We start from the raw sequence: 19,213 nt of genomic DNA, 5'->3' as shown, positions 1-19,213 counted from the left end.
CAATTAAGCCCGTGTACCACAACTATTAAGCCTGTGCTCTAGAGCCCAGGAGCCACAACTACTGAAGCCCATGTGCCCTAGAGCCTGTGCTCCACAGTAAGAGAAGCCTCCGCAACGAGAAGCCCACGCTGCAACTAGAGTAGCCCCCACTTGCCGCAAGGAGAGCAACCACGCAGCAGTGAAACCCAGCACAACCAAAAATAAATAAACAAAAATTATTTTTTAAAATGTGAATGTCAGATTTTACTGACCTCTTGCTCTACTCCTATTGAGACGATCATGAAGTTTTTCTTTAATTTGTTAATGAGGTGAGTTACATTAATGAGTTTTCTACTGTATACTGTATAACAATACTCAAGTATTCTTCAGATAAGCTCAACTTGGTCATAATATATTATCTTGATTCATACACTGCTGAATTTAATTCAAGAGGGGATAAAAAGGAGTAAATAAAATAAATAGTACAAGAAAAAATTCCCAGAACTGAAGGGCAAGTCTCCAGTCTAATGGGACTCTGTGTGTGCGCCCAGCACAACCAATGGCACAAAGCCTACACCAAACATAAATAAAGTATCCAAAGCTCAGTTGCTGCACTGCACAATTCCAAGGGCACCATTCCTGTTGCATCTACGTAAATGGCACTCCCTGGAACTGTGCAGTTCATGGCCCTTTCCAGAAGCTATTAGAGCCAGAGCAGTGACAGCCATCTTCCTGAGACTCTCAAAAGGAAAAAACAGATCACACACACAAAAATAAGACTCAGAATGGCATCAAAATTTAGGAGCCATGGCTTCTGGAAGATAAATCTACAACTTCAAAATGCTTAGGGAGGGACTTCCATGGTGGTCCAGCGGTGAAGACCCCACACTTCCACCGCAGGGGGCCATGGACTCCACTCCTGGTGGAGGAATTAAGATCCCACATGTCATGTGGTGCAGCCCAAAGGAAAAACAAAAACAAAAAAACATGCTGAACAAAATGCTTAGTGAAAATTATTTCCAGTTTGGAAGCCTATTCTTGGTCAACTATTAATTGTGAGGGTAGAATAAAGGCATTTTAGACACACCAGAATTTGGAAAATGTACCTCCCACATGCCCTTTTTTAGAGAACTAAAGCAAAACGCTGGACACTCTTTGGGTGGTTTCAGAGCTTCGAGTCTTCCCTACTTATCCAAGTTGTCTTCAGTATCCAGCCTTACCTCAGGCAGCTTGCTGTGTTTAAGGGAAACTTGAACTCACCCCCCTTATCCACGGGTGGGCCTGATTAGTATAAAGCTAATTCTTCTTCCCTTATATTGGTTCCCATACTCAGGCACGTAAAGTCAAATCACAGCACTCCCCCCAGCCACAGGGATTGGTTCAGGAATCCACGTGTGAGATGATCTGGCCAGGGACATGCAAGAAGATTGTTGCTAGGTGTTCTCTGGAAAAGAAGTGTCTCTACCCCAAAAACATGACCAGAAGAAATGCCCACTCTTTCTTCAGACCAGTGGTGTGGCAATGGAAGTCTCAAGCTGCCTCAGACATTTCATAAGAGAAGTTGCCCTAAGGATAAAGCCAAGCACGAGGGAAACCCAGACAAGCTTTTCTTAGGACCTGAGCCTCTAGATCCTTCCCAGCCTAAAGCCAGTCCTATCTCTGGGCTCCCAGTTCACTGAGTTAAGATACTGTAAAGTAAAAAAAAGAAAATCATACAAGCTTATTTTCAGATGCAGACACATCTTGATTACTCAAATGAAGGAGACACATAGAATATACCAAAGAATGGATAATTCTCAAGCCATTTATAAAGTAACACAATGATGGATAAAAATGATAAGACATGAACTCTTGGTTAATTAAAATTTTTGCTTAATAAAAAATAAAAAAAAAACCTGTTTTTTTTTTTTTTAAAAAAAAGAAATACTCTTAAGAGTTCAAGCCTCCTCAGCAGTTTCCCTGTTACCTGCAGCTGAAAGCTTTATGGAGACTGTGGATTCAATCCAAAGTGTATACATGGGAACATGAAGGAACAGAATGAACACTCCACAGGGGTTCAGAGGACTGCTGGCTCAGACTACAGAGAGGCCAGGGACTCCCAAGAGGGGAACTCAAAAGAATGCCTGCTACAATGGAACATCTGGGGTGGGTGGGGAAAGAACTGAAGATAAAAGCCAAGACAATGCAAGGAGAAAAAAAAGTTTAAAGGAGAAAAAAAAGTTTAAAGAAGAAAAAACTCCAGGAAAAGTAAATGACTACAGAACAAAGGAGATATAATCACAGTGTAATTCTTAGCTCTGCAGTAAATAACATTTATAAAGTCACATAATATAGTAATATAAACCTGGTTTATTGATAGCCTGGTGGGCTGCCGTCTATGGGGTCGCACAGAGTCGGACACAACTGAAGTGACTTAGCAGTAGCAGTAGCAGTATGATGACTATACTGAGAAGATGGGAAGAGAGAAGGGGGAACAGTCAGTATAAGAACACCCCCTATTCTGAGGGCTTCCCTGGTGGCTCAGTGGTAAAGAATCCACCTGCCAATGCAGGAGACACAGGTTCGATCTCTGATCCAGAAAGATCCCACATGCCACAGAGCAACTAAGCCTGTGCCCTAGAGCCTGGGAGTTGCTACTACTGAAGCCCACATGCCCTAGAGCTCAAGCTCCACAACAAGAGAAGTCATCGCCATGAGAAGTCTGCACACTGCAACTAGACAGCAGCCCCTGCTTGCTCAACTGGAGATAAGCCCATGCAGCAACAAAGACCCAGCACAGCCAAAACTAAAGAAACATATAAAATTATAAAAAAAGAATCTATTCCTCATTGACGACAGCAAACTCAAGTAAAACATGGTTAAAAAACCCAAGTAAATCATTTCTAAAACTGATACATCAAGAAACAGCAGTGTACACTGTTAGAACATGGAGGTTTCTACTAGAAGAAGTTGCTAAAAAATACCAAGTGAAAGATACCAGGGGTAGGAAGATAAGTGGTTTTTTGCTATTGCAAACATTGCTTCTCAGGACTATTTGACTTAAGACTAGGCACATATTACACTTTCATAATATAAAATACTAAAATGTTTTGTGTAAATAAATAAAAGGTGTCTGCTCAGGGGCAAAGTATGAAAGAACAATAAGAACATCAAGAATGTAGATTTATTAGGTTGGTTGGATTATAGTTACTTTTTATAACTTTGTTTAAGTTAAATGATGTTTATATTTTATACCATGTGTAAAATCAGGACAAAAATTAAACTTTAGGGAAAAAAATACTAGCCCCGTATATAGGCAGGCAGAAGGCACATCACTGGCTCCACAAGCCCCACCCAGGCAGCTAGGAGACATCAGTACACTGCTCAGGACTGAGGTTCCAAAGCCAAGGCTCAGGGACTTCCCCGGTGGTCCAGTGGTTAAGACTTCCCCTTCCACCACAGGAGATGTGGGTTCGATCCCTGGTTGGGAGCCAAGATCTCACATGCATTGCGGCCAAAAAAAACAAAACATAAAACAGAAGCAATATTGTAACAAATTCAATAAAGACTTTAAAAACTGTCCACATCAAAAAAAAAAAAATCTTAGGACGTTGCTGGTGGTCCAATGGTTAAGAATCTGCCTTCTAATGCAGAGGACTCAAGTTCGATCCCTGCTCTGGGAACTAAGATCCCACATGCCTTGGGGCAACTAAGCCCATGTGCTGCAACTTCTGAGCCTGCTGCTCTGGAGCCCACAAGGCGCAACAAAGAGAAGCGCACGCACCACATGCACCTCAGCAAAGAGCCCACCCACCACAACGAAGACCCCACACGCTACAACTGAGAACTGAAGCAGCAAAAAATAAACAGTTAAAAAAAAAAGACAAAAACAAGGGTTAGAGGGGCAGCTTTTCCCTATGACCAGCAAAAGGCTCTTCCCTGGCCCCACATATCCCCCTCCCAGGAGCCTAGGGCCCTCAAACAGACCAAGCCAGAAGGAAAGGCATCATGACTCAGCCTCCTCCACACTCCAGCCTGGGCCAGAGCTGGGTGATCCATCTGCCTGGAGCTTAGGCACAAGGGGGTTCACAGTGCAAGACGGATGGAAACAGAGATGTTACCTACCACAGGAGTTACAGGTGAAGCAATCAGTATGATACAGGCTCCCCATCGCCTGGCATGCCTGCCTTGCTCCATAGATGCCAAGCCCACACTTGATGCAAATGCCTATGGAAGAAGAGGCAGGAAAGAGCAGCGGTTAGCACCATGACTGTGGACTTGAACAGCTATGCATCTGACTCCCAGTCCCAGTGCTGCCCAGTCATATGATCTTGGGCAAGGGAAATTCCAGAGTCCTCCGTGGCTCCATTACTAGTGGCTAACATGGGGATAGTAAGGGTACCATCAGGGCTTCCCTGGTGGCTCAGATGGTAAAGAATCTGCCTGCAATCCAGGAGACCCAATCAATCCCTGGGTCTGGAAGATCCCCTGGAGAAGGGAATGGCTACCCACTCCAGCATTCTTGCCTGGAAAATTCCATGGACAGAGGAACCTAGCAGGCTACAGTCCATGGGGTCACATAGGGTCAGACATGGCTGAGCAACACACACACACACACACACACACACACACACACACACACACACACAAGGGTACCACTACTTAGGCTTTGCTGCTGTTGTCCGAGATTCATACAGTTTAGCAGCGCACCTGGCAAGTCACAGCTAAGTGACACTGTCTGTGCCATCAAAATTACAAGGACACATTTACGACTAGAAAGTTGTTCTAAGCCCCTTCATCTTGACCTGCTGTCAGACTGGGGGAAATTCCTTTCTGCTGTCTATGAACCAAAAAGAATGAAGAGCACACAGACACAAAAAGGGCAGAGCCCTGACCCTCCCAGCCACACCTCCCTCACTGAACGATAATGTCAGTTTAATCTCTTGTTCAGTCCACACCTGGATACTGATGCCCCACATAGTTTAGGTGCCAGAGATCCTGCGAGGCACCAAATTCCCGCCCCCAAGGAGCCTGTGGAGGGAGACAGACAACAACAGGTAAGTCACATCTCAGGTGGAAAAAAGTGCTTTGGAGGAAAAGAAGGCTGATTAAGAGTATGTCTGGGGGCACCTCCCTGGTGGTCCAGTGGTTGGGACTTCACCTTCCAGTGCGGGGGGGTGTGGATTCGATTCCTAGTGGGGGAGCTAAGATCCCACATGCTTTGCGCCAAAAAAGTAAACATAAACAAAAAATAAAACAGAAGCAACACTGTAAAAATTTAATAAAGACTTTGAAAATGGTCCACATTAAAAGAAAAAATATATATATATATCTAGGGACTTCCCTGACTGTCCAGTGGTTAAGACTGCACTTCTTATGCAGGGGGCACAGGTTTGATCCTCAGTCGATGAACTAAGATCCTACATGTCTCACAGTGTGGCCAAAACAAACAGGAATATGTCTGAGTGTGTGATTTTTAAAGTTTAAAGAGGGTGTCAGACAAGGCCCTAGTGATAAGGTGATATCTGAGCAAAGGTTTAAAGGAAAAACTGGAGGAAAGCTGCTCTGCAGGGAAAACTAGGTGGACTTGGGGACCACTCCAGTGTGGGTTGCTAAGCAGGCAAGGGAGGGATGGTAAAGAGAAGGGTGACCAGCAGTGCCAGGGCGAAGGCCAGCATGAGCTTCAGGGACTCTCTGGCCAGCCCACCTGGAGACCCGGAAGGAAGGTGGCCAACCCAGACACCAGAGCTTCTCTCTCAGACTCACCCAAGGTCTCCCAGGCCATAAAGGGCCTAAGATGGGCCCCCTGGATCCTAAGTCCTCTGGCAGTTTCAGGACACACTGCCCTCACCCCTCCCCCCCTGCTTTTCATCACATCTCTCTGCTTAACATTTAGCATGGTTGAGCCTCTCCCACCTCTTTCAGATGAAGAAACCTCCATCAGCATTTACAACTAGAAAGTTCTCCCTCTCCCTTCAGTCAAGAAAGCAAGCTCAGTCCACACCCCCTCATTTCCTAACGGTGAGCTCTATGGACTTCCTCTTCTGATCTTGCCAGCAGGGGCCTCCCCTCCTCTCAGGTCCCCAGGATATGACCTACACCTGCCTGGCTTTCTGGTTCTTCTCTCTTCCCAACTCTACTGGGCATTCCCTTGCTCCATCCTGGACCTCCCATGCCTAAGTCTCCCCAGGAAAGGGCCAGTCAGTGCAGATGCTCTCAAACCAGGCAGGAATGTAAAAGTAGCTATGAGGCCCCAGGTGAATGGAGGAGAGAGCCATGGCCGGGGGAGGTCACAGCCATTGGCTCCACTGACGGCTACCAGGTGGGAAGGCAGGGCCAGCCCTGCTAGAGAGTCTGATTTTTCCAGAAAAGCTAGAAATCTGGATTTATATATGAAAACTTTCCATGCAGAAATAAATCATCAACTTTCATGTTTTGAGAATTTGGAAGCCAAACACACCACGTCTGCAGGTCTCCACACGTGGCTTTACCCCGTCTTCCCGGGGAAGTCCCATCTGCTCCCAACTGCTCACTCCTGCCGAGGCTCCTGGCACTCTGCCCAGCCCAGATTCCTTTCCCGAGCCACCGATCCACCTCCCAGACCACCGCAGGCCCAGAACAGAGTTCTGGGTTCCTGGTCAGGAAACGGCACTTTTGTGTAGCCAGGTTTAGGGAAGTATCCAGATCTACCCTGTCTTTCTCACCTCCAACTCTGAATCCAGTTTCTGTGTTCCCTACTATAGACTTCATTCCCTCCCCTTGCTCCCACTGGTCTGATTCAGCATCATCAATTCTCATTCCACTTGCTGTTTCAACAGTCTCCTTATAGCATCCCATCCTGGCCCCCAATAATCCACCTCCAAAACTGCAGCCAGACTTATCTTTCTAAAGTGAAAATGACCCACCCTCACACCTTCATTCTTGTCAATCAACTCTGAAAACCTGACCTTGTTTTTGTCTAAGTTACCAAAATATACAATGAAAGGGACAGAAGTCAGCTGCCCCTGGAAAGCAGAACAGAAGGATGGGCAAGAGGAGAAATTATAATCTTATTATTATTTGCTTTTTGGTTCTGTTTTGATTTTTTTTATTAATATGAGCTTGCACCACTTTAATAAAAATACACTGAGGACAGAGGCAGGCTGTTCAGGGACTAAAAGAGGGAGCTGACCAAGGCTTAGGGTGATAGGCGGTACCCTGAAGAGGTTGAAGACCACGACTCTGTTGCCTGGTACAGCAACTGAAAAGGGGGCTGCAGCACTGATCAGAGCCAGGGTTCTACAGAGCAGAGATTAGAGGAATCAGAGGTCCTGGTGAGATGCAGGCTGCAGTCAGAACTGAAGACAGCTGAGCTGAGGCAGATCCAGGGTGTGGAGTAAACCCAGGATTTACCCTCAGGCAAATCCTGAAGCTGCTAGCTGGCTCATGACAGCAGAACCTGGTCAGAAGAGATGCTCATGAAATACAGAGAAGGGCCAAGAGGTGAGTGGGTTCTAGGGCCAAGAAAAAGGGATGGACAGAGAGGAATAAACACATTGAGGGTGACGTTTATCAGAGGTCACTTGAGCTATGCCACCTGCAGACTTCCTCTTGTAAAATGTTACATTATTTTCATACAAGTTGACATGTATGAAACTACCACATTTATAGCTCTAAAAGGTGGAATAAAGGCAGTAAGATACTAGCAGTTCAAGTAAATAGCTGCTCATATTTTTAAAAATCAGTAAAATGTAACCTAGATCTGACTTCTCTCAAAAAAAAAACACAGAAGAGCAGGACTTCCCCAGCAGTCTGGTAGTTAAGACTCAGTGCTTCCAATGCAGAGGGTGTGTGTTCAATCTTTGGTCAGGGAATTAAGATTCTTCCATGCCATGTGGTGCAAAAAAAACCCTATATCTATATCATCAGTCACCTCCCACTCCCATGTGACAGCAGTTCCCCTCAGAGAGGACGATCCATTAGCCCCTTCACTTCTCCCACTACCTGCCCAGGCCTGGCCACCTCAGTTTCACACAAAAACTCAGGAGTGATGTTCACTGCAGCACTGGACCTGGAAGCTACCTAGGACCTGGAAGCTACCTAGACGTCCATCGACAGATGAATGGATAGAGAACTGTGGTACATATATACAATGGAATATTACTCAGTCATAAAAAGGAATGGATTTGAGCTAGTTCCAGTGAGGCAGATGGACCTAGAGGCTGTTACACAGAGTGAAGTAAGTCAAAAGAGAAAAACAAGTATCATATATTAACGCATATATATGGAATCTAGAAAAACGGCACTGATGAACCTATTAGAAGGGCAGGAATAGAGACACAGACACAGAGCACAGACCTATGGACCCAGCCGGGGAAGGAGAGGGTAGAACAAATTGAGAGAGTAGCACCAAAACATGTACATTACTACACGTAGAACAAATAGATAATGGGAAGCTGCCGCATAACACAGGGAGCTCAATCTGGTGCTCTGTGACAACCTAGAGGGACGCAAAGGTGTGGGGGTGGGAAGGAGGTTCAGGAGGAAGGGGGCGTGTATACCTATGGCTGACTCACACTGTTGTAAGGCAAAAACCAACACAACACTGTAAAGCAATTATCCTCCAATTAAAAATAAAAAAGATATAATTAAGAAATTAAAAAGCTCAGTAGTACCTTCAGAAGCCCAGATAACACACCCCTGCCCAGGCCCTGCAGTGAATGAGGACAGGAAAAGGGGTAGCTTCTCCGGTAGAGAGTGCTGGAAACTTGTTCTCTTCAAAACGCACTCCGCTTCTGCTCCTAGCACCTACCTGGTATGACAGACAACAGCTTCCTAAGTCACCACCCTGCTCCCAGGCCGTCTGACAGCAGCTACGGGACCTACCCAACCACAAATTCGCACCATGATGCTCAAAGATCAACAGGTCCCCTCCCAAAGGCAGAACATCCCTGTGGGCTACACACTCCCTTGACCACCTGACCCCTCTTGGGCTGAAACCCTGGGAGCTTAATTGAACCGTCCACTTCCTTACTTGCTTCCTTCTGCCCACATTCTTCCTTCTGGCTGGAATGCTCCTACTGACTAGTCGTCTACAACCTCCTTCTCTCTCAAGATCCAGTTCAGGGCAGTCCGGAGCTGCCAGCTGGAATGAATACATTAAAGACAAACCCCAGGAGGGGCCTCATTCCCAGACATGATAACCACCACCCCCTCCAAAGCCAGGTGCCTGCTTATCAGTGAAGGAGGGACGGAAGCCCCTCCCCAAGCCTCTTCTCAGAACCTCAAGCCTAAGAGTCCCAAGAATTGTCCAAAGGATGGGATCAAAGGGCCAAGGTCAGTCTGGGCAAGGGAGGCTGTCAGAGATTGATGATCTTTGCAAATGATGTGAAGTAGGATTCCCTTGGGAAACATCCCATATACACAGCCTAGCCCAGTGTGACCAGATCAGTTCCCTCCCACTCAGGGAGGACTTCCCGTCCCTCGGCCTCTACCTCCAGCCGCTACCATTATCAAAGCCTCAGGTCAGGTGGGCTCTGGTGGTATCTGGCCGGCCGCCTCCCTCCCTGCCCTGTGCCTCTCTGCCCCGTTCAGAGACCGCGGGGCCCTAAAATAGCTTCGGCTGATCACAAAGCACCAAGTACGATGAGCTGAAGCCAAGTACCGAGGGTTAAGAAGAAATTATTCGAAAATAGCTTATTCTGCCTATTAACATGACTTTTTCTCTCAGGAGCAACGCATCCCCTAAAAGTGCCAGAACTCCGGGCCCGGAGACCCAGAGGCTAAGCCACTGTCCTGCACAAGCCCCAGACCTGGTGGTTCACACACACACTGTACACGCTAAGCCACTGTCCTACACAAGCCCCAGAACTGGTGGTTCACACATACATACACACACGCACACACACACACACACAGTCTGCGGGAACAAACGTCGCCGGCTCCCAGGCCCTCGGGAGGGAGACGCGCTTTTCGCATCCCGGCCCACCCCGCGCTCTCCTCTACCGAGCCGGCCGCCTACCCGGAGGCCGTCCTCGACCCCCGACGAGGAGAGCGGAGGCCCGGTGCCCAGGCGCGCGGGAGGCGCGGCCGAGCTCGCTCACCGAAGTAGTCCCGCGCCGTGCGCGCCTCCAGCGCCCGCTCCAGCTCTCGGGTCAGCGCCTCCAGCCGCCGCTCCGCCGCGCTCGGGCCGCCCTCCCGGCCCGGGGGCAGCTGGAGCGAAGGCAGAGCGAAAGGGGCCGGCCCGGCGGGCTCCGGGGAGCGAGCCGGCGCGGGGCAGGCACCGGGCAGGAGCAGGTCCGGGTAGGCGCCAGCCGAGCCGCGGGAGCCGAGGCTGGACACGCTGGAGCGGGCGCTGCCCACCGACGGCGGCCCGGGGCCCGCGCGCGGGTCCGAGCGGCCCGAGCGCGGGCTGCCGTGGCGCTGGTCGTAGCCGAGACTGATGCCGCTGGAGCGGGCGCTGCCGCTGCCGCCGCCGCCGTCGGAGCCAGCCAGGCTGGCCCGTGGGCTGCCCGCCGGCTGCGCGCTGAGCTCTGGGGCCGCCGCGCGCCGCGGGCCTCGCTCCCCGCGGCTCAGTCCGTCCACCCCGGCCTCGGGGCCGCCGCCGCCCTGCCCCCTGCGGCCCAACGCCTGGGCCGTCTCGTCTGCCGGCCCGGGCCGCGGCCCCCGCCGACCCCGGCCCGGAGAGTCGCCGCCCGGCTCCAGCTCCCGCAGGGCCAGCCCGGCCAGGAGCAGAGCCGCCTCGTCCGCGGCCGCCCGGGAGCGCTGCATGGCCCGGCCCGCCGGCCCCGGCGCGTCACCTCCGCCTCCGCTTCCCGCCGCCGCTCCGGCCGCGCCGCCGCATCGTCCGCCCGAAGCCCGGAGCCCGCCCCGGGACCCCTGGGCGCGGGGCGGGGCGGGGCCGGCGCCGGGCCCGGGGTCGCTCCGCCGGCCACGCGCGGTCCGGGGGCCGCGGCGCTACGCTCGGTGGCGCGCGCGGCGGAGGAATGTGCGCTCGGCGGCGCCGGGCCGCCTCCCCTCCTCCCCGCGGCCGTGCGGGGGGCGGAGGGACTCCTTTGTGGGGGCAGGAATGCGAGGAAGGAGACGGCGCTGCGGCCTCTGGAATGTGGGGGGAGTGGCGGCGGCGGAGCCGAGTTGTCCGCGCTTCGCCCGGAGCTCGGAGGGGCGCGGGGGCTGGGCTGGGCCGCCGGGCCGTGCGGCTTGGAGCTGGCCCTCGAGTGCAGGAGCGGCCAACTGTGTGTGGCGCCCGGTGAGGGCCCGGCCTCCGTCGTGCGCCCCGACCGTCGGGCCGCTGGAAAGGTCCCGTATTCCAGCAGGCTGAGCAAGAGGCGGCTCCCCCAGTCCAGGCCAGAGAAATATGAGCAGCTGACAGACGTTTCCCACATCCTCCCCCATCTTACTTTCCTGCGCCGCCACGGTTTCAAGCGCTGGGCCGGACAAGTTTGGCCTTGGGCAGAAGCACAGCACCCCCCCCACCCCAGGACACTGGAGACCACTGCGCGTCTCTGACATTTGCGCCGCAGCTTCTCGCCTGACTTGACCCCGAGACCCCAGCCCCTCCCAGGTCCATGCTGCTGCGCACTGGTTCCGCGGGTGTCCCCACCTGCGTGGTAGGGAAGGCGCCTTGTACTAGGAGTTGCGGCTGGATGGAGACTGGTCCCCAAACCTGGTCACTGGGCACAAGCGCCCAAGGCCAGACGAGGCCGGAAACAGGCCTCAGGCTAAGCCAGTGGGCGGGGAAGCCTCAGTTGTGACCCAAGGTTCAGTCACCAAGGGATGTGAAGAGTCCTTTCTCCAACACCTGCCTACAGGGGCTTAGGTGAGACACCAAGGAGATGCTACTTCTGAAAGCACATCCTGGGACCGGATGGGGCCTTTGTGGGGGAGTAGGGGGAGATGGTGGGGGAGGGGAAGGAAAGATGACTAGGGCTTTGTCCCCCAAAACACAAGCTACAAAGTAGTTGTCACACATTTGAAACAGCTTGTAGGGAAGAAAAGCAAACCATTTTCTATCAGGACCTGATGGATCCCAGAAAACAACCTTGAGTGAAAGAGTTCTCTTACTTCCAGGAGCTTCAATCTTCAAAGAATTCAAGGAAGGCAACTACAGTGCCTCGGGGAACAGGGAGCCTGGGTAGGGAAAGGTCCCGGTGCAGGCTGACCAGGGCATCTGGCCTCAACGTTGAGGAGGAGCTGGCTGTGGCCCATTCTCAGCTGGCAGGGGAGCAGTGTCTGACCCAGCTACTCCTCCCTCCTTCCACCTTTCAGAGCTGGGAGAATTCCAACCCCTACTCCCCAGGCTGGGTGGCAGGGAGGCACAGGTAGGGGCAAGCCCTTTGTGGGGAGCAAAAAATCCAGAGGCTCCTTCTGGTGAAAAATGATCTTCCACTCCACGAAAGGAAAATAAATTGTCAACAATAAGGTATCTATTCCATCTAGATCACATTATCTACCACCTAAAAATGGAAATATTGGCAAGACTATGGGGAAACGTGTGCATTTTACTGGTAATGAGTGTAAGCTGGTACCTCCTGTCAGAAAGAGCAATTTGGTGTTAACATCCTCACAAACAAAAACATTCTTGAAAGCAGTAATGCTCCAAGAATCTATTCCGGGCAAGTAATCCCAACGCAGATGACAGTGTAGGCACAACTGTTTATCATGTTATTTATGTAATCCATACAGTCCTAGAATCTCCAGCCTTTGGAGCTCAGAGGGAGCTCTCTGCCCTCCAATGTAACTTAAGTTCCACCCTTATCTGCCCACTTAAGAGCTTTCAATATTTAAATAATATATTGGCGTCCAGGGTCAGCTAAAGGGCTTTCTTAAATAGATAGACAGATGACAATAACCACGGACACACTGGAACAGAAACAACCTAAAATATGTTTGCTTTCTGGCAGTCGTGGCTTGGCAGCTGTTCTTGGCTGGGGGACATCCCACATCTAAGACAGGAAGCTGGTGGCAGCAAAGATGAAAAAGTTGCTGGAGTCAGTCCACTCTAGGCTCCTAATCATTATGAAAAGTGGAAAGTAGTGCTGGGGTACAAGCCAACTCTGAAAATGATCAGACAAGGCAGAACAAAAGCAGATATCCTCCACAATGTCTGCCCAGCCTTGAGGAAATCTGAAATAGAGATCTACACCTGTTGGCCAAAATTTGTGCCCATCACTACTGCAGTGGCAATAATATTGAATTGAGCAGAACGGGTAGAAAATATTACGGAGTTCCAACACTGGCTATCATTATTCTAAGTGATCATGTTTAGAAACATACCAAAACAGACTGGTGAAAAGTAAATCACACAAAATTATTCTTTAATAAAGTCGGCCAGAACCTGTTTAAATAAATATTCACTGTTCAACATTAAAGTACTTCCATGAAGTGGGAAACTCATTATTTTAAATACCTTTAAAATATTTAATACTGTGGGGAAGCCTACCATCATAGCACAAAGTGGATACAAAGTAGAACTTGAAACTGTACGCTCTCCTTTATACATTAACAAGTGTCCCAGACCCCATCTTCGTTTCCTCACTAAAGGTGTGTCTGATCTGTTAGCTGGCTCTTTCTGCCTGAGAAGTGAAGGGCCCCTGATTTATAGCATTTGCCAATAACACCATGGTCAATTTTATGTTTTTATTTAAAAATTTTTTTCCACTGCACTGCACAGAATGTGGGCTCTAATTTGCCAACCAGGGTTCTAACCCTCATCCTCTGCTGTATAAGTGAGGAGTCCATTAGACCACTAGGGAAGTCTTTCACTAGGGTCAATTTTATTTATTTTTTTAAATATTTATTTGTGGCTGCATTGGCTGTTGGCTGCCCTATGGCATGTAGGGATCTTAGTTTCCTGACCGGGGATCAAACCTGTGTCTCCTGCCTTCTAAGGCAGATTCTTAACCACTGGACCATGAGGGAAGTTCCCCCATGATCAACTTTAAACTGCCAATATGGTGTTGTTAAACAGAGTTGGAAAGAAATAGGTATAATCAGTTCTTGAAAGCTAGAATAGAGATGGCTCCAATGACTACTGCCTGCATCCCACTGCTGGGAAAGTTTCACAACAGAACTGCTGGGTCTCTGGTTCTATCATTCTTTCAAGTTAACTAGAATCTTCTGTCAAGACAAACCAACACTCAGAAGGCTAGAACAGGACATGTTCAATCTAGTCTCACACCAAATCCTGAGCCACCATCTTTGTTTCTAAGCCTGATCCTATCCAGACTGTCTACACTAACAGTGATTTTTTTTTTGTTAACAGATCCCATTGTCTCTCCTTGTAGTCTAGCTTCCATAAGACCCCCTTATCTGTCTGTAGTGTCTGTATTTTCTGGACCCCAAGGGCTTCCCTGGTGACTCAGATGGTAAAGAATCCTCCTGCAACGCGAGAGACTTGGTTCAGTCCCTAGGTTGGGAAGATCCCCTGGAGAAGGAAATGGCAACCCACTCCAGTATTTTTGCCTAGAGAATCCCCATGGACAGAGGAGCCTGGCAGGCTACAGTCCATGGGGTCACAAAGAGTCGGACACGACTGAGGGACTAAGAATGGCACAATTATGATCACAATTCAGGGGTTTTCTCAGTCTTGGGATACACTCAGATGTCAATCAAATGTGGACTAAGTAACTTGGGTTACGAGGGAAGGGGATGGCATGCAAACACCACGTCTAAGAATCGCTGAGATCCACATTCCTCTCCCTCCCCCGAGCTTGCAGCAGTCTACCTTTATAAAATAAGTTTTCCTGGGGAGAGCAGAATCTTTCACCTAAAGCACATATGGACCCTTCCCAGCTCAGCACCTGTGTGCCAATCCTATTAAAACACTGCACTAGACCCAACATGCATGTTCTGCTTAAGCCACTGTGAGGTTGTCCACTGGGAGTTGTGCCCAAAGGGATTTTTCCATCCCTCTTTTCTGAGGTTCAACTCTTCCTACCAGATTGAGTCTACCAACCTCCCTTGGTCCTAGACACCCTTTAGGCCTCTCTAGGGGCACAGACAGAGAAGGCAATTGCACCCCACTCCAGTACTCTTGCCTGCAAAATCCCACGGGCGGAGGAGCCTGGTAGGCTACAGTCCATGGGGTCGCAAAGAGTCGGACATGACTGAGCGACTTCACTTTCATGCATTGGAGAAGGAAATGGCAACCCACTCCAGTGTTCTTGCCTGGAGAACCCCCGAGATGGGCGAGGCTGGTGGGCTGCCATCTATGGAGTCCAACAGAGTCGGACACGACTTAGCAGCAGCAGCAGCAGCAGCAGGGGCACAGAAGTTTCAAAGCTTTGATAACTAGAGCCATGGACAGCTGGTTTCCCAATCTAAGAATTAGGGTTGGGTCCTTATCCTGCATTCAGGAATGGCAATTTATGCATTAACTTTACAGGGCAAAACCCCCAGTCAGTCTGCAGCTCCATGGGGAGGAGCTATTTGGGGGTGCTACAGCTTTTGGAATCACATTGAGCATGAGGTTAGTGTTGATGACTTGCAGTACTCCTAGCTGCCGCCACTGGGACCAACTGGAAAGCTTGCCAACCAAAGATGTGGGTTCTCAGATCCTCCTCCCACTACCTACTGCTACAGTAAGAAGTTACGTTTTTGTGTACACCAGCCCTTAGTGTCTTACAACTTTCAAAGACTTCTATCAGACCGGCAAATTTGGCAAGGTTTTCCAAATGAAGCATAGTGCAAAGTAGGGATGCGATATGTTTACTATCTGAAGCTCTGATACTTTGGCCACCTGATGTGAAGAGCAGACTCATTGTAAAAGACCCTGATGCTGGGAAAGATTGAAGGCAGAAAAGGACAGCAGAGGACAAGATGGTTGGATGGCATAACCGACTCAGTGGACATGAGTTTGAGCTGGTGAGGGACAGGGAAGCCTGGCGTGATGCAGTCCATGGGGTCGCAAAGAGTTGGACACAACTGAGTGACTGAACAATATGTTTATAAAATGAGTGAACGATGGTGTGCACAATGCCTACGTCTTCTGAGACTGATCTTCTGAGAAGGAACTCTCGAAGATTTCTAAAGTAAATCCTGAGGAACTTCTTGGAGCATTATATATTCTAATATTGATATAATCTTTCCTCAGTCTTTCCCTATGTAGTAAGTTATCATTTGTTGCAAGATTTAAAGTTTTTAAAACTGTTATAGGGAATCCCCTGGCAGTCCAATGGTGAGGACTCTGTGCTTTAACTGCTGAAGGTCTGGGTTCAGGCTATGGTTGGGGAACTAATAAGATGCCATAAGCTGCATGGTGTTGCCAAAACAAAAACAAAAAAAGCTTTTATGAGATACATTTAGCAAAACTTCCAAAAAATGTTACCAGGAAATAACTGTCTTCAGTAATATAAGCAAGTGCACAGTAGCCTCAGAAACCTGTAGTTCAACTCAGTTGCTTATTTAGTGAAGCAGTTCAAACATTTCTCAAATTTTTGGCTAGAACTTAAATTACATGCAGGAAAAACAAACGAAAAAAAAAAGTCCCTTCTGTATGCAGAATACAAATAATGTATTCCCAGCATGAAAGGGTCTATAAAAATACTTCACTAAATATATCTTGCAAGCCAGTCAAATGGATTCTGGTCCTTAGCTACACTACTTTACAAAGGAAATGGGAGATATTCACATCTGCAAGCCACAATGACTAGAAACACGTGCCAACGTTTCTTCTTCCCTGATTTCTCTGGGTTTTTAAGATTTGCTTTTTGTTTATTACAAGAGGTGTAAATTTGCCCATGATCCTGGGTCATAGGAAACAATGGGAACAATGATGGGGGAAAACAATGCAAACAGTGATAGACTATTTTGGACTCCAAAATCACTGCAGATGGTTGACTGCAGCCATGAAATTAAAAGACGCTTGTTCCTTGGAAGAAAAGCTATGACCCACGTAGACAGCATATTAAAAAGCAGACATTACTTTGCCAACAAAGGCCCACCTAGTCAAAGCTATGGTTTTTCCAATAATCATGTATGGATGTGAGAGTTGGACTATAAAGACAGTTGAGCACCAAAGAATTGATACTTTTGAACTCTGGTGTTGGAGAAGACTCTTGAGAGTCCCTTGGACTGCAAAGTCAAACCAGTCAATCCTAAAGGAAATCAACCCTGAATATTCACTGGAAGGTCTGATGCTGAAGCTGAAACTCCAATACTTTGGCCACCTGATGGAGAAGAACTGACTCACTGGAAAAGATCTTGATTCTGGGAAAGACTAAAGGCAGAAGGGCACAAGAGAGGATGAGACGGCTGGATGGCTGACTGAACTGGGTCATAGAGCAAGTCCACTTCAGACATATGTGCCACCAACAGGCGAGTTTCAGAAACATCGATCACGAACCAAGTGTGTTATGGCAGCTTCCAAGTGGACCACTAATCTACTGGAAGCAACTGGTTCTCTTGACTTCACTAGAGGATCAAATAAAAGAGACTTCTTCCTAAGTCACAGCCTAGCAATAAGGATGAGTAAAGCTGAGTTCATCAATGCCAACCCAGGAATTGCTGTAACACTTTCTCATTCCAACTGGCATTTTTAATAATCTTTATTACTTTTCTGATTCCAATCACAGGATATATACTCAGTACAAAACTTGAAAAAGTCACAGAGGCACTAAAGGAAAATACAAAATATATCTCCACTTTTATTATTAAAGTTCTCAGAGAAAAGTTAGATGACACAATAAACAATATATATAGGCTCCATTGAGATCCAATGTTGTTTTTCTTCCTGTATTTTGTATTTTGCTGAGCCATTTAGAAGTTGTAGTTATTGTGAGCTTCATCTCTAATCTCTCTCAAGAATAAGGACAATGGCCTACATAACTATAAGAACAATACCATAGCTAATAAAGTAAATCCATTATCACCCAATTTGTTCCATTTTCAAATTTCCAATTGTCACAAGAATCATTTATTTTACACTTGAGTTCTAGAATGTCACACATTCTATATTCATCCAATTATTTCCCCTTAATGTTTAACTTTAACTCATTTCTCTACTCCCTCTGCTTTCTGTTAGTTGGAAGTCTAGATGCTAAATTCAAGTTACCTCTTTGGGGTGGGGAGGGGCCTACGTGTTGGATCCTTCAAATCATCATCTCCTATCAGGAAGCACATACCAGGTTGTCCCATTAGTGATGCCAGGTTTGATCACTTGATTACAATGATGATAAATCAGTCTATTGTCAAGACAGAGAGCTTTTCATTTTTGCAAGTTTATATAGCAACATTTGAGCACTCCACTAAGATTCTGTTCCTTAGGAGCCTTTTGAGTTTTGCATCCACAGATGATCTTTGCCTGATCAGTTATTCTGTTAATGGTTCAGGCTCTCATTAAAATACCAAATCCTTTCATGGTACCTGCCAAGTACGCAGCATGACCTTTGGGACAATGGACTCTCTAGGTAGACTTGAGTCACCAGACTGCTCCCAATGAGGCTGGAATATGGTTTGTCAGACTGTTTCAGGCTGAAGCTTCTGGGGAAACATGCTTGTCAAGCCCACTTCCAGCTCCATAAACTGAGAAGACTCACGTGGGAAAACCATGAATACAAAGGCCAGATCTAAAGTACCTCCACACTCCAGGGACTGAGTTGCAATTTGGATCTTAGTCTAGTTAAACAAGACCACTGCGGTCAGGCCTGCTTTGCTGATAAACCCAGATTTTATAAAAACAGAAACTGCTGGAAAAGTAATAATAGAGTTGTTGCAAAACTGAAAACCGCTGGCCTGCCAAGAGAGAAACACATCTCTACAAATCACACTGGCATTTAATACCACTATACATTCACATAAGAAAATAAAACATAAACAAAATGCTAGAAATACACTGTTGATAACTGTGCTGAAAAAGGCAGGGTGGATGAGGTTTAAAGGGATGGAGAGCATTCCAAAATTCAGATTTTCTCGAGAACTCTTCAGATTTCAAAATTTCAAAACAGGAGATGACCATCAGTGACCAACCAGTTAACCAAAATTTGCTTCTGAAAGGGTATTTCAGGATATTCCATCTTTATCTGTAACACAGTTCTGTAATTTCAAAAAAATTTTTTTTCTGGAGGAAAATGAAACCTTCGTAAGCTGGATGGCAGAGTAAGAATTACACAACGGCAAACAACATAATGAATTACTAAGTTGAAATTTCATTGACTGTGGCCAAAAACACCAAGGCAGAGGTACAGAACGGGGAAATCAGCTTCATGGGTTTCTGTTATTTGAAAACTCCAGGCTCATCTGCAGGAGAACAGCCTAGGGGCCAAGGCGTTCGGAGGTT

General features: G+C 48.0%; 1 protein-coding gene and 1 pseudogene across 6 annotated transcripts in view; one reads left to right on the top strand and one right to left on the bottom strand.

The window, feature by feature from the left end:
• WTIP (WT1 interacting protein) overlaps positions 1 to 11,727 on the bottom strand; it is an 80,501-nt gene extending 68,774 nt beyond the window's left edge. For 2 of the 6 annotated variants that reach the window (XM_086351786.1, XM_086351787.1), the window contains exons 1-2: positions 10,041 to 10,904; positions 4,084 to 4,185 (exon numbers count right to left, since the gene is read on the bottom strand). In XM_086351786.1, coding sequence (XP_086207912.1) covers positions 4,084 to 4,185; positions 10,041 to 10,707 — 769 coding nt within the window. In that variant the 5' untranslated portion in view covers positions 10,708 to 10,904. Of the gene's footprint in view, positions 1 to 4,083; positions 4,186 to 4,916; positions 4,990 to 9,958 lie in introns of all 6 variants that reach the window. The other 4 variants (XM_086351789.1, XM_086351792.1, XM_086351788.1 and 1 more) reach the window with 4 other exon arrangements.
• Positions 11,728 to 12,909: 1,182 nt separating this feature from the next.
• Positions 12,910 to 13,377, top strand: LOC147353612 (large ribosomal subunit protein eL30 pseudogene; annotated as a pseudogene).
• Positions 13,378 to 19,213: the final 5,836 nt, after the last annotated feature.

The sequence above is a fragment of the Bos grunniens genome, chromosome 18 (assembly GCF_055505025.1).
Source record: "Bos grunniens cultivar Pamir isolate PY7600 chromosome 18, Bosgru_T2T1.0, whole genome shotgun sequence".
Lineage (NCBI taxonomy): Eukaryota > Metazoa > Chordata > Mammalia > Artiodactyla > Bovidae > Bos > Bos grunniens.
The sequence above is the reverse complement of the archived record's forward strand: the minus strand, read 5'-3'. Positions and strand labels throughout refer to the sequence as shown.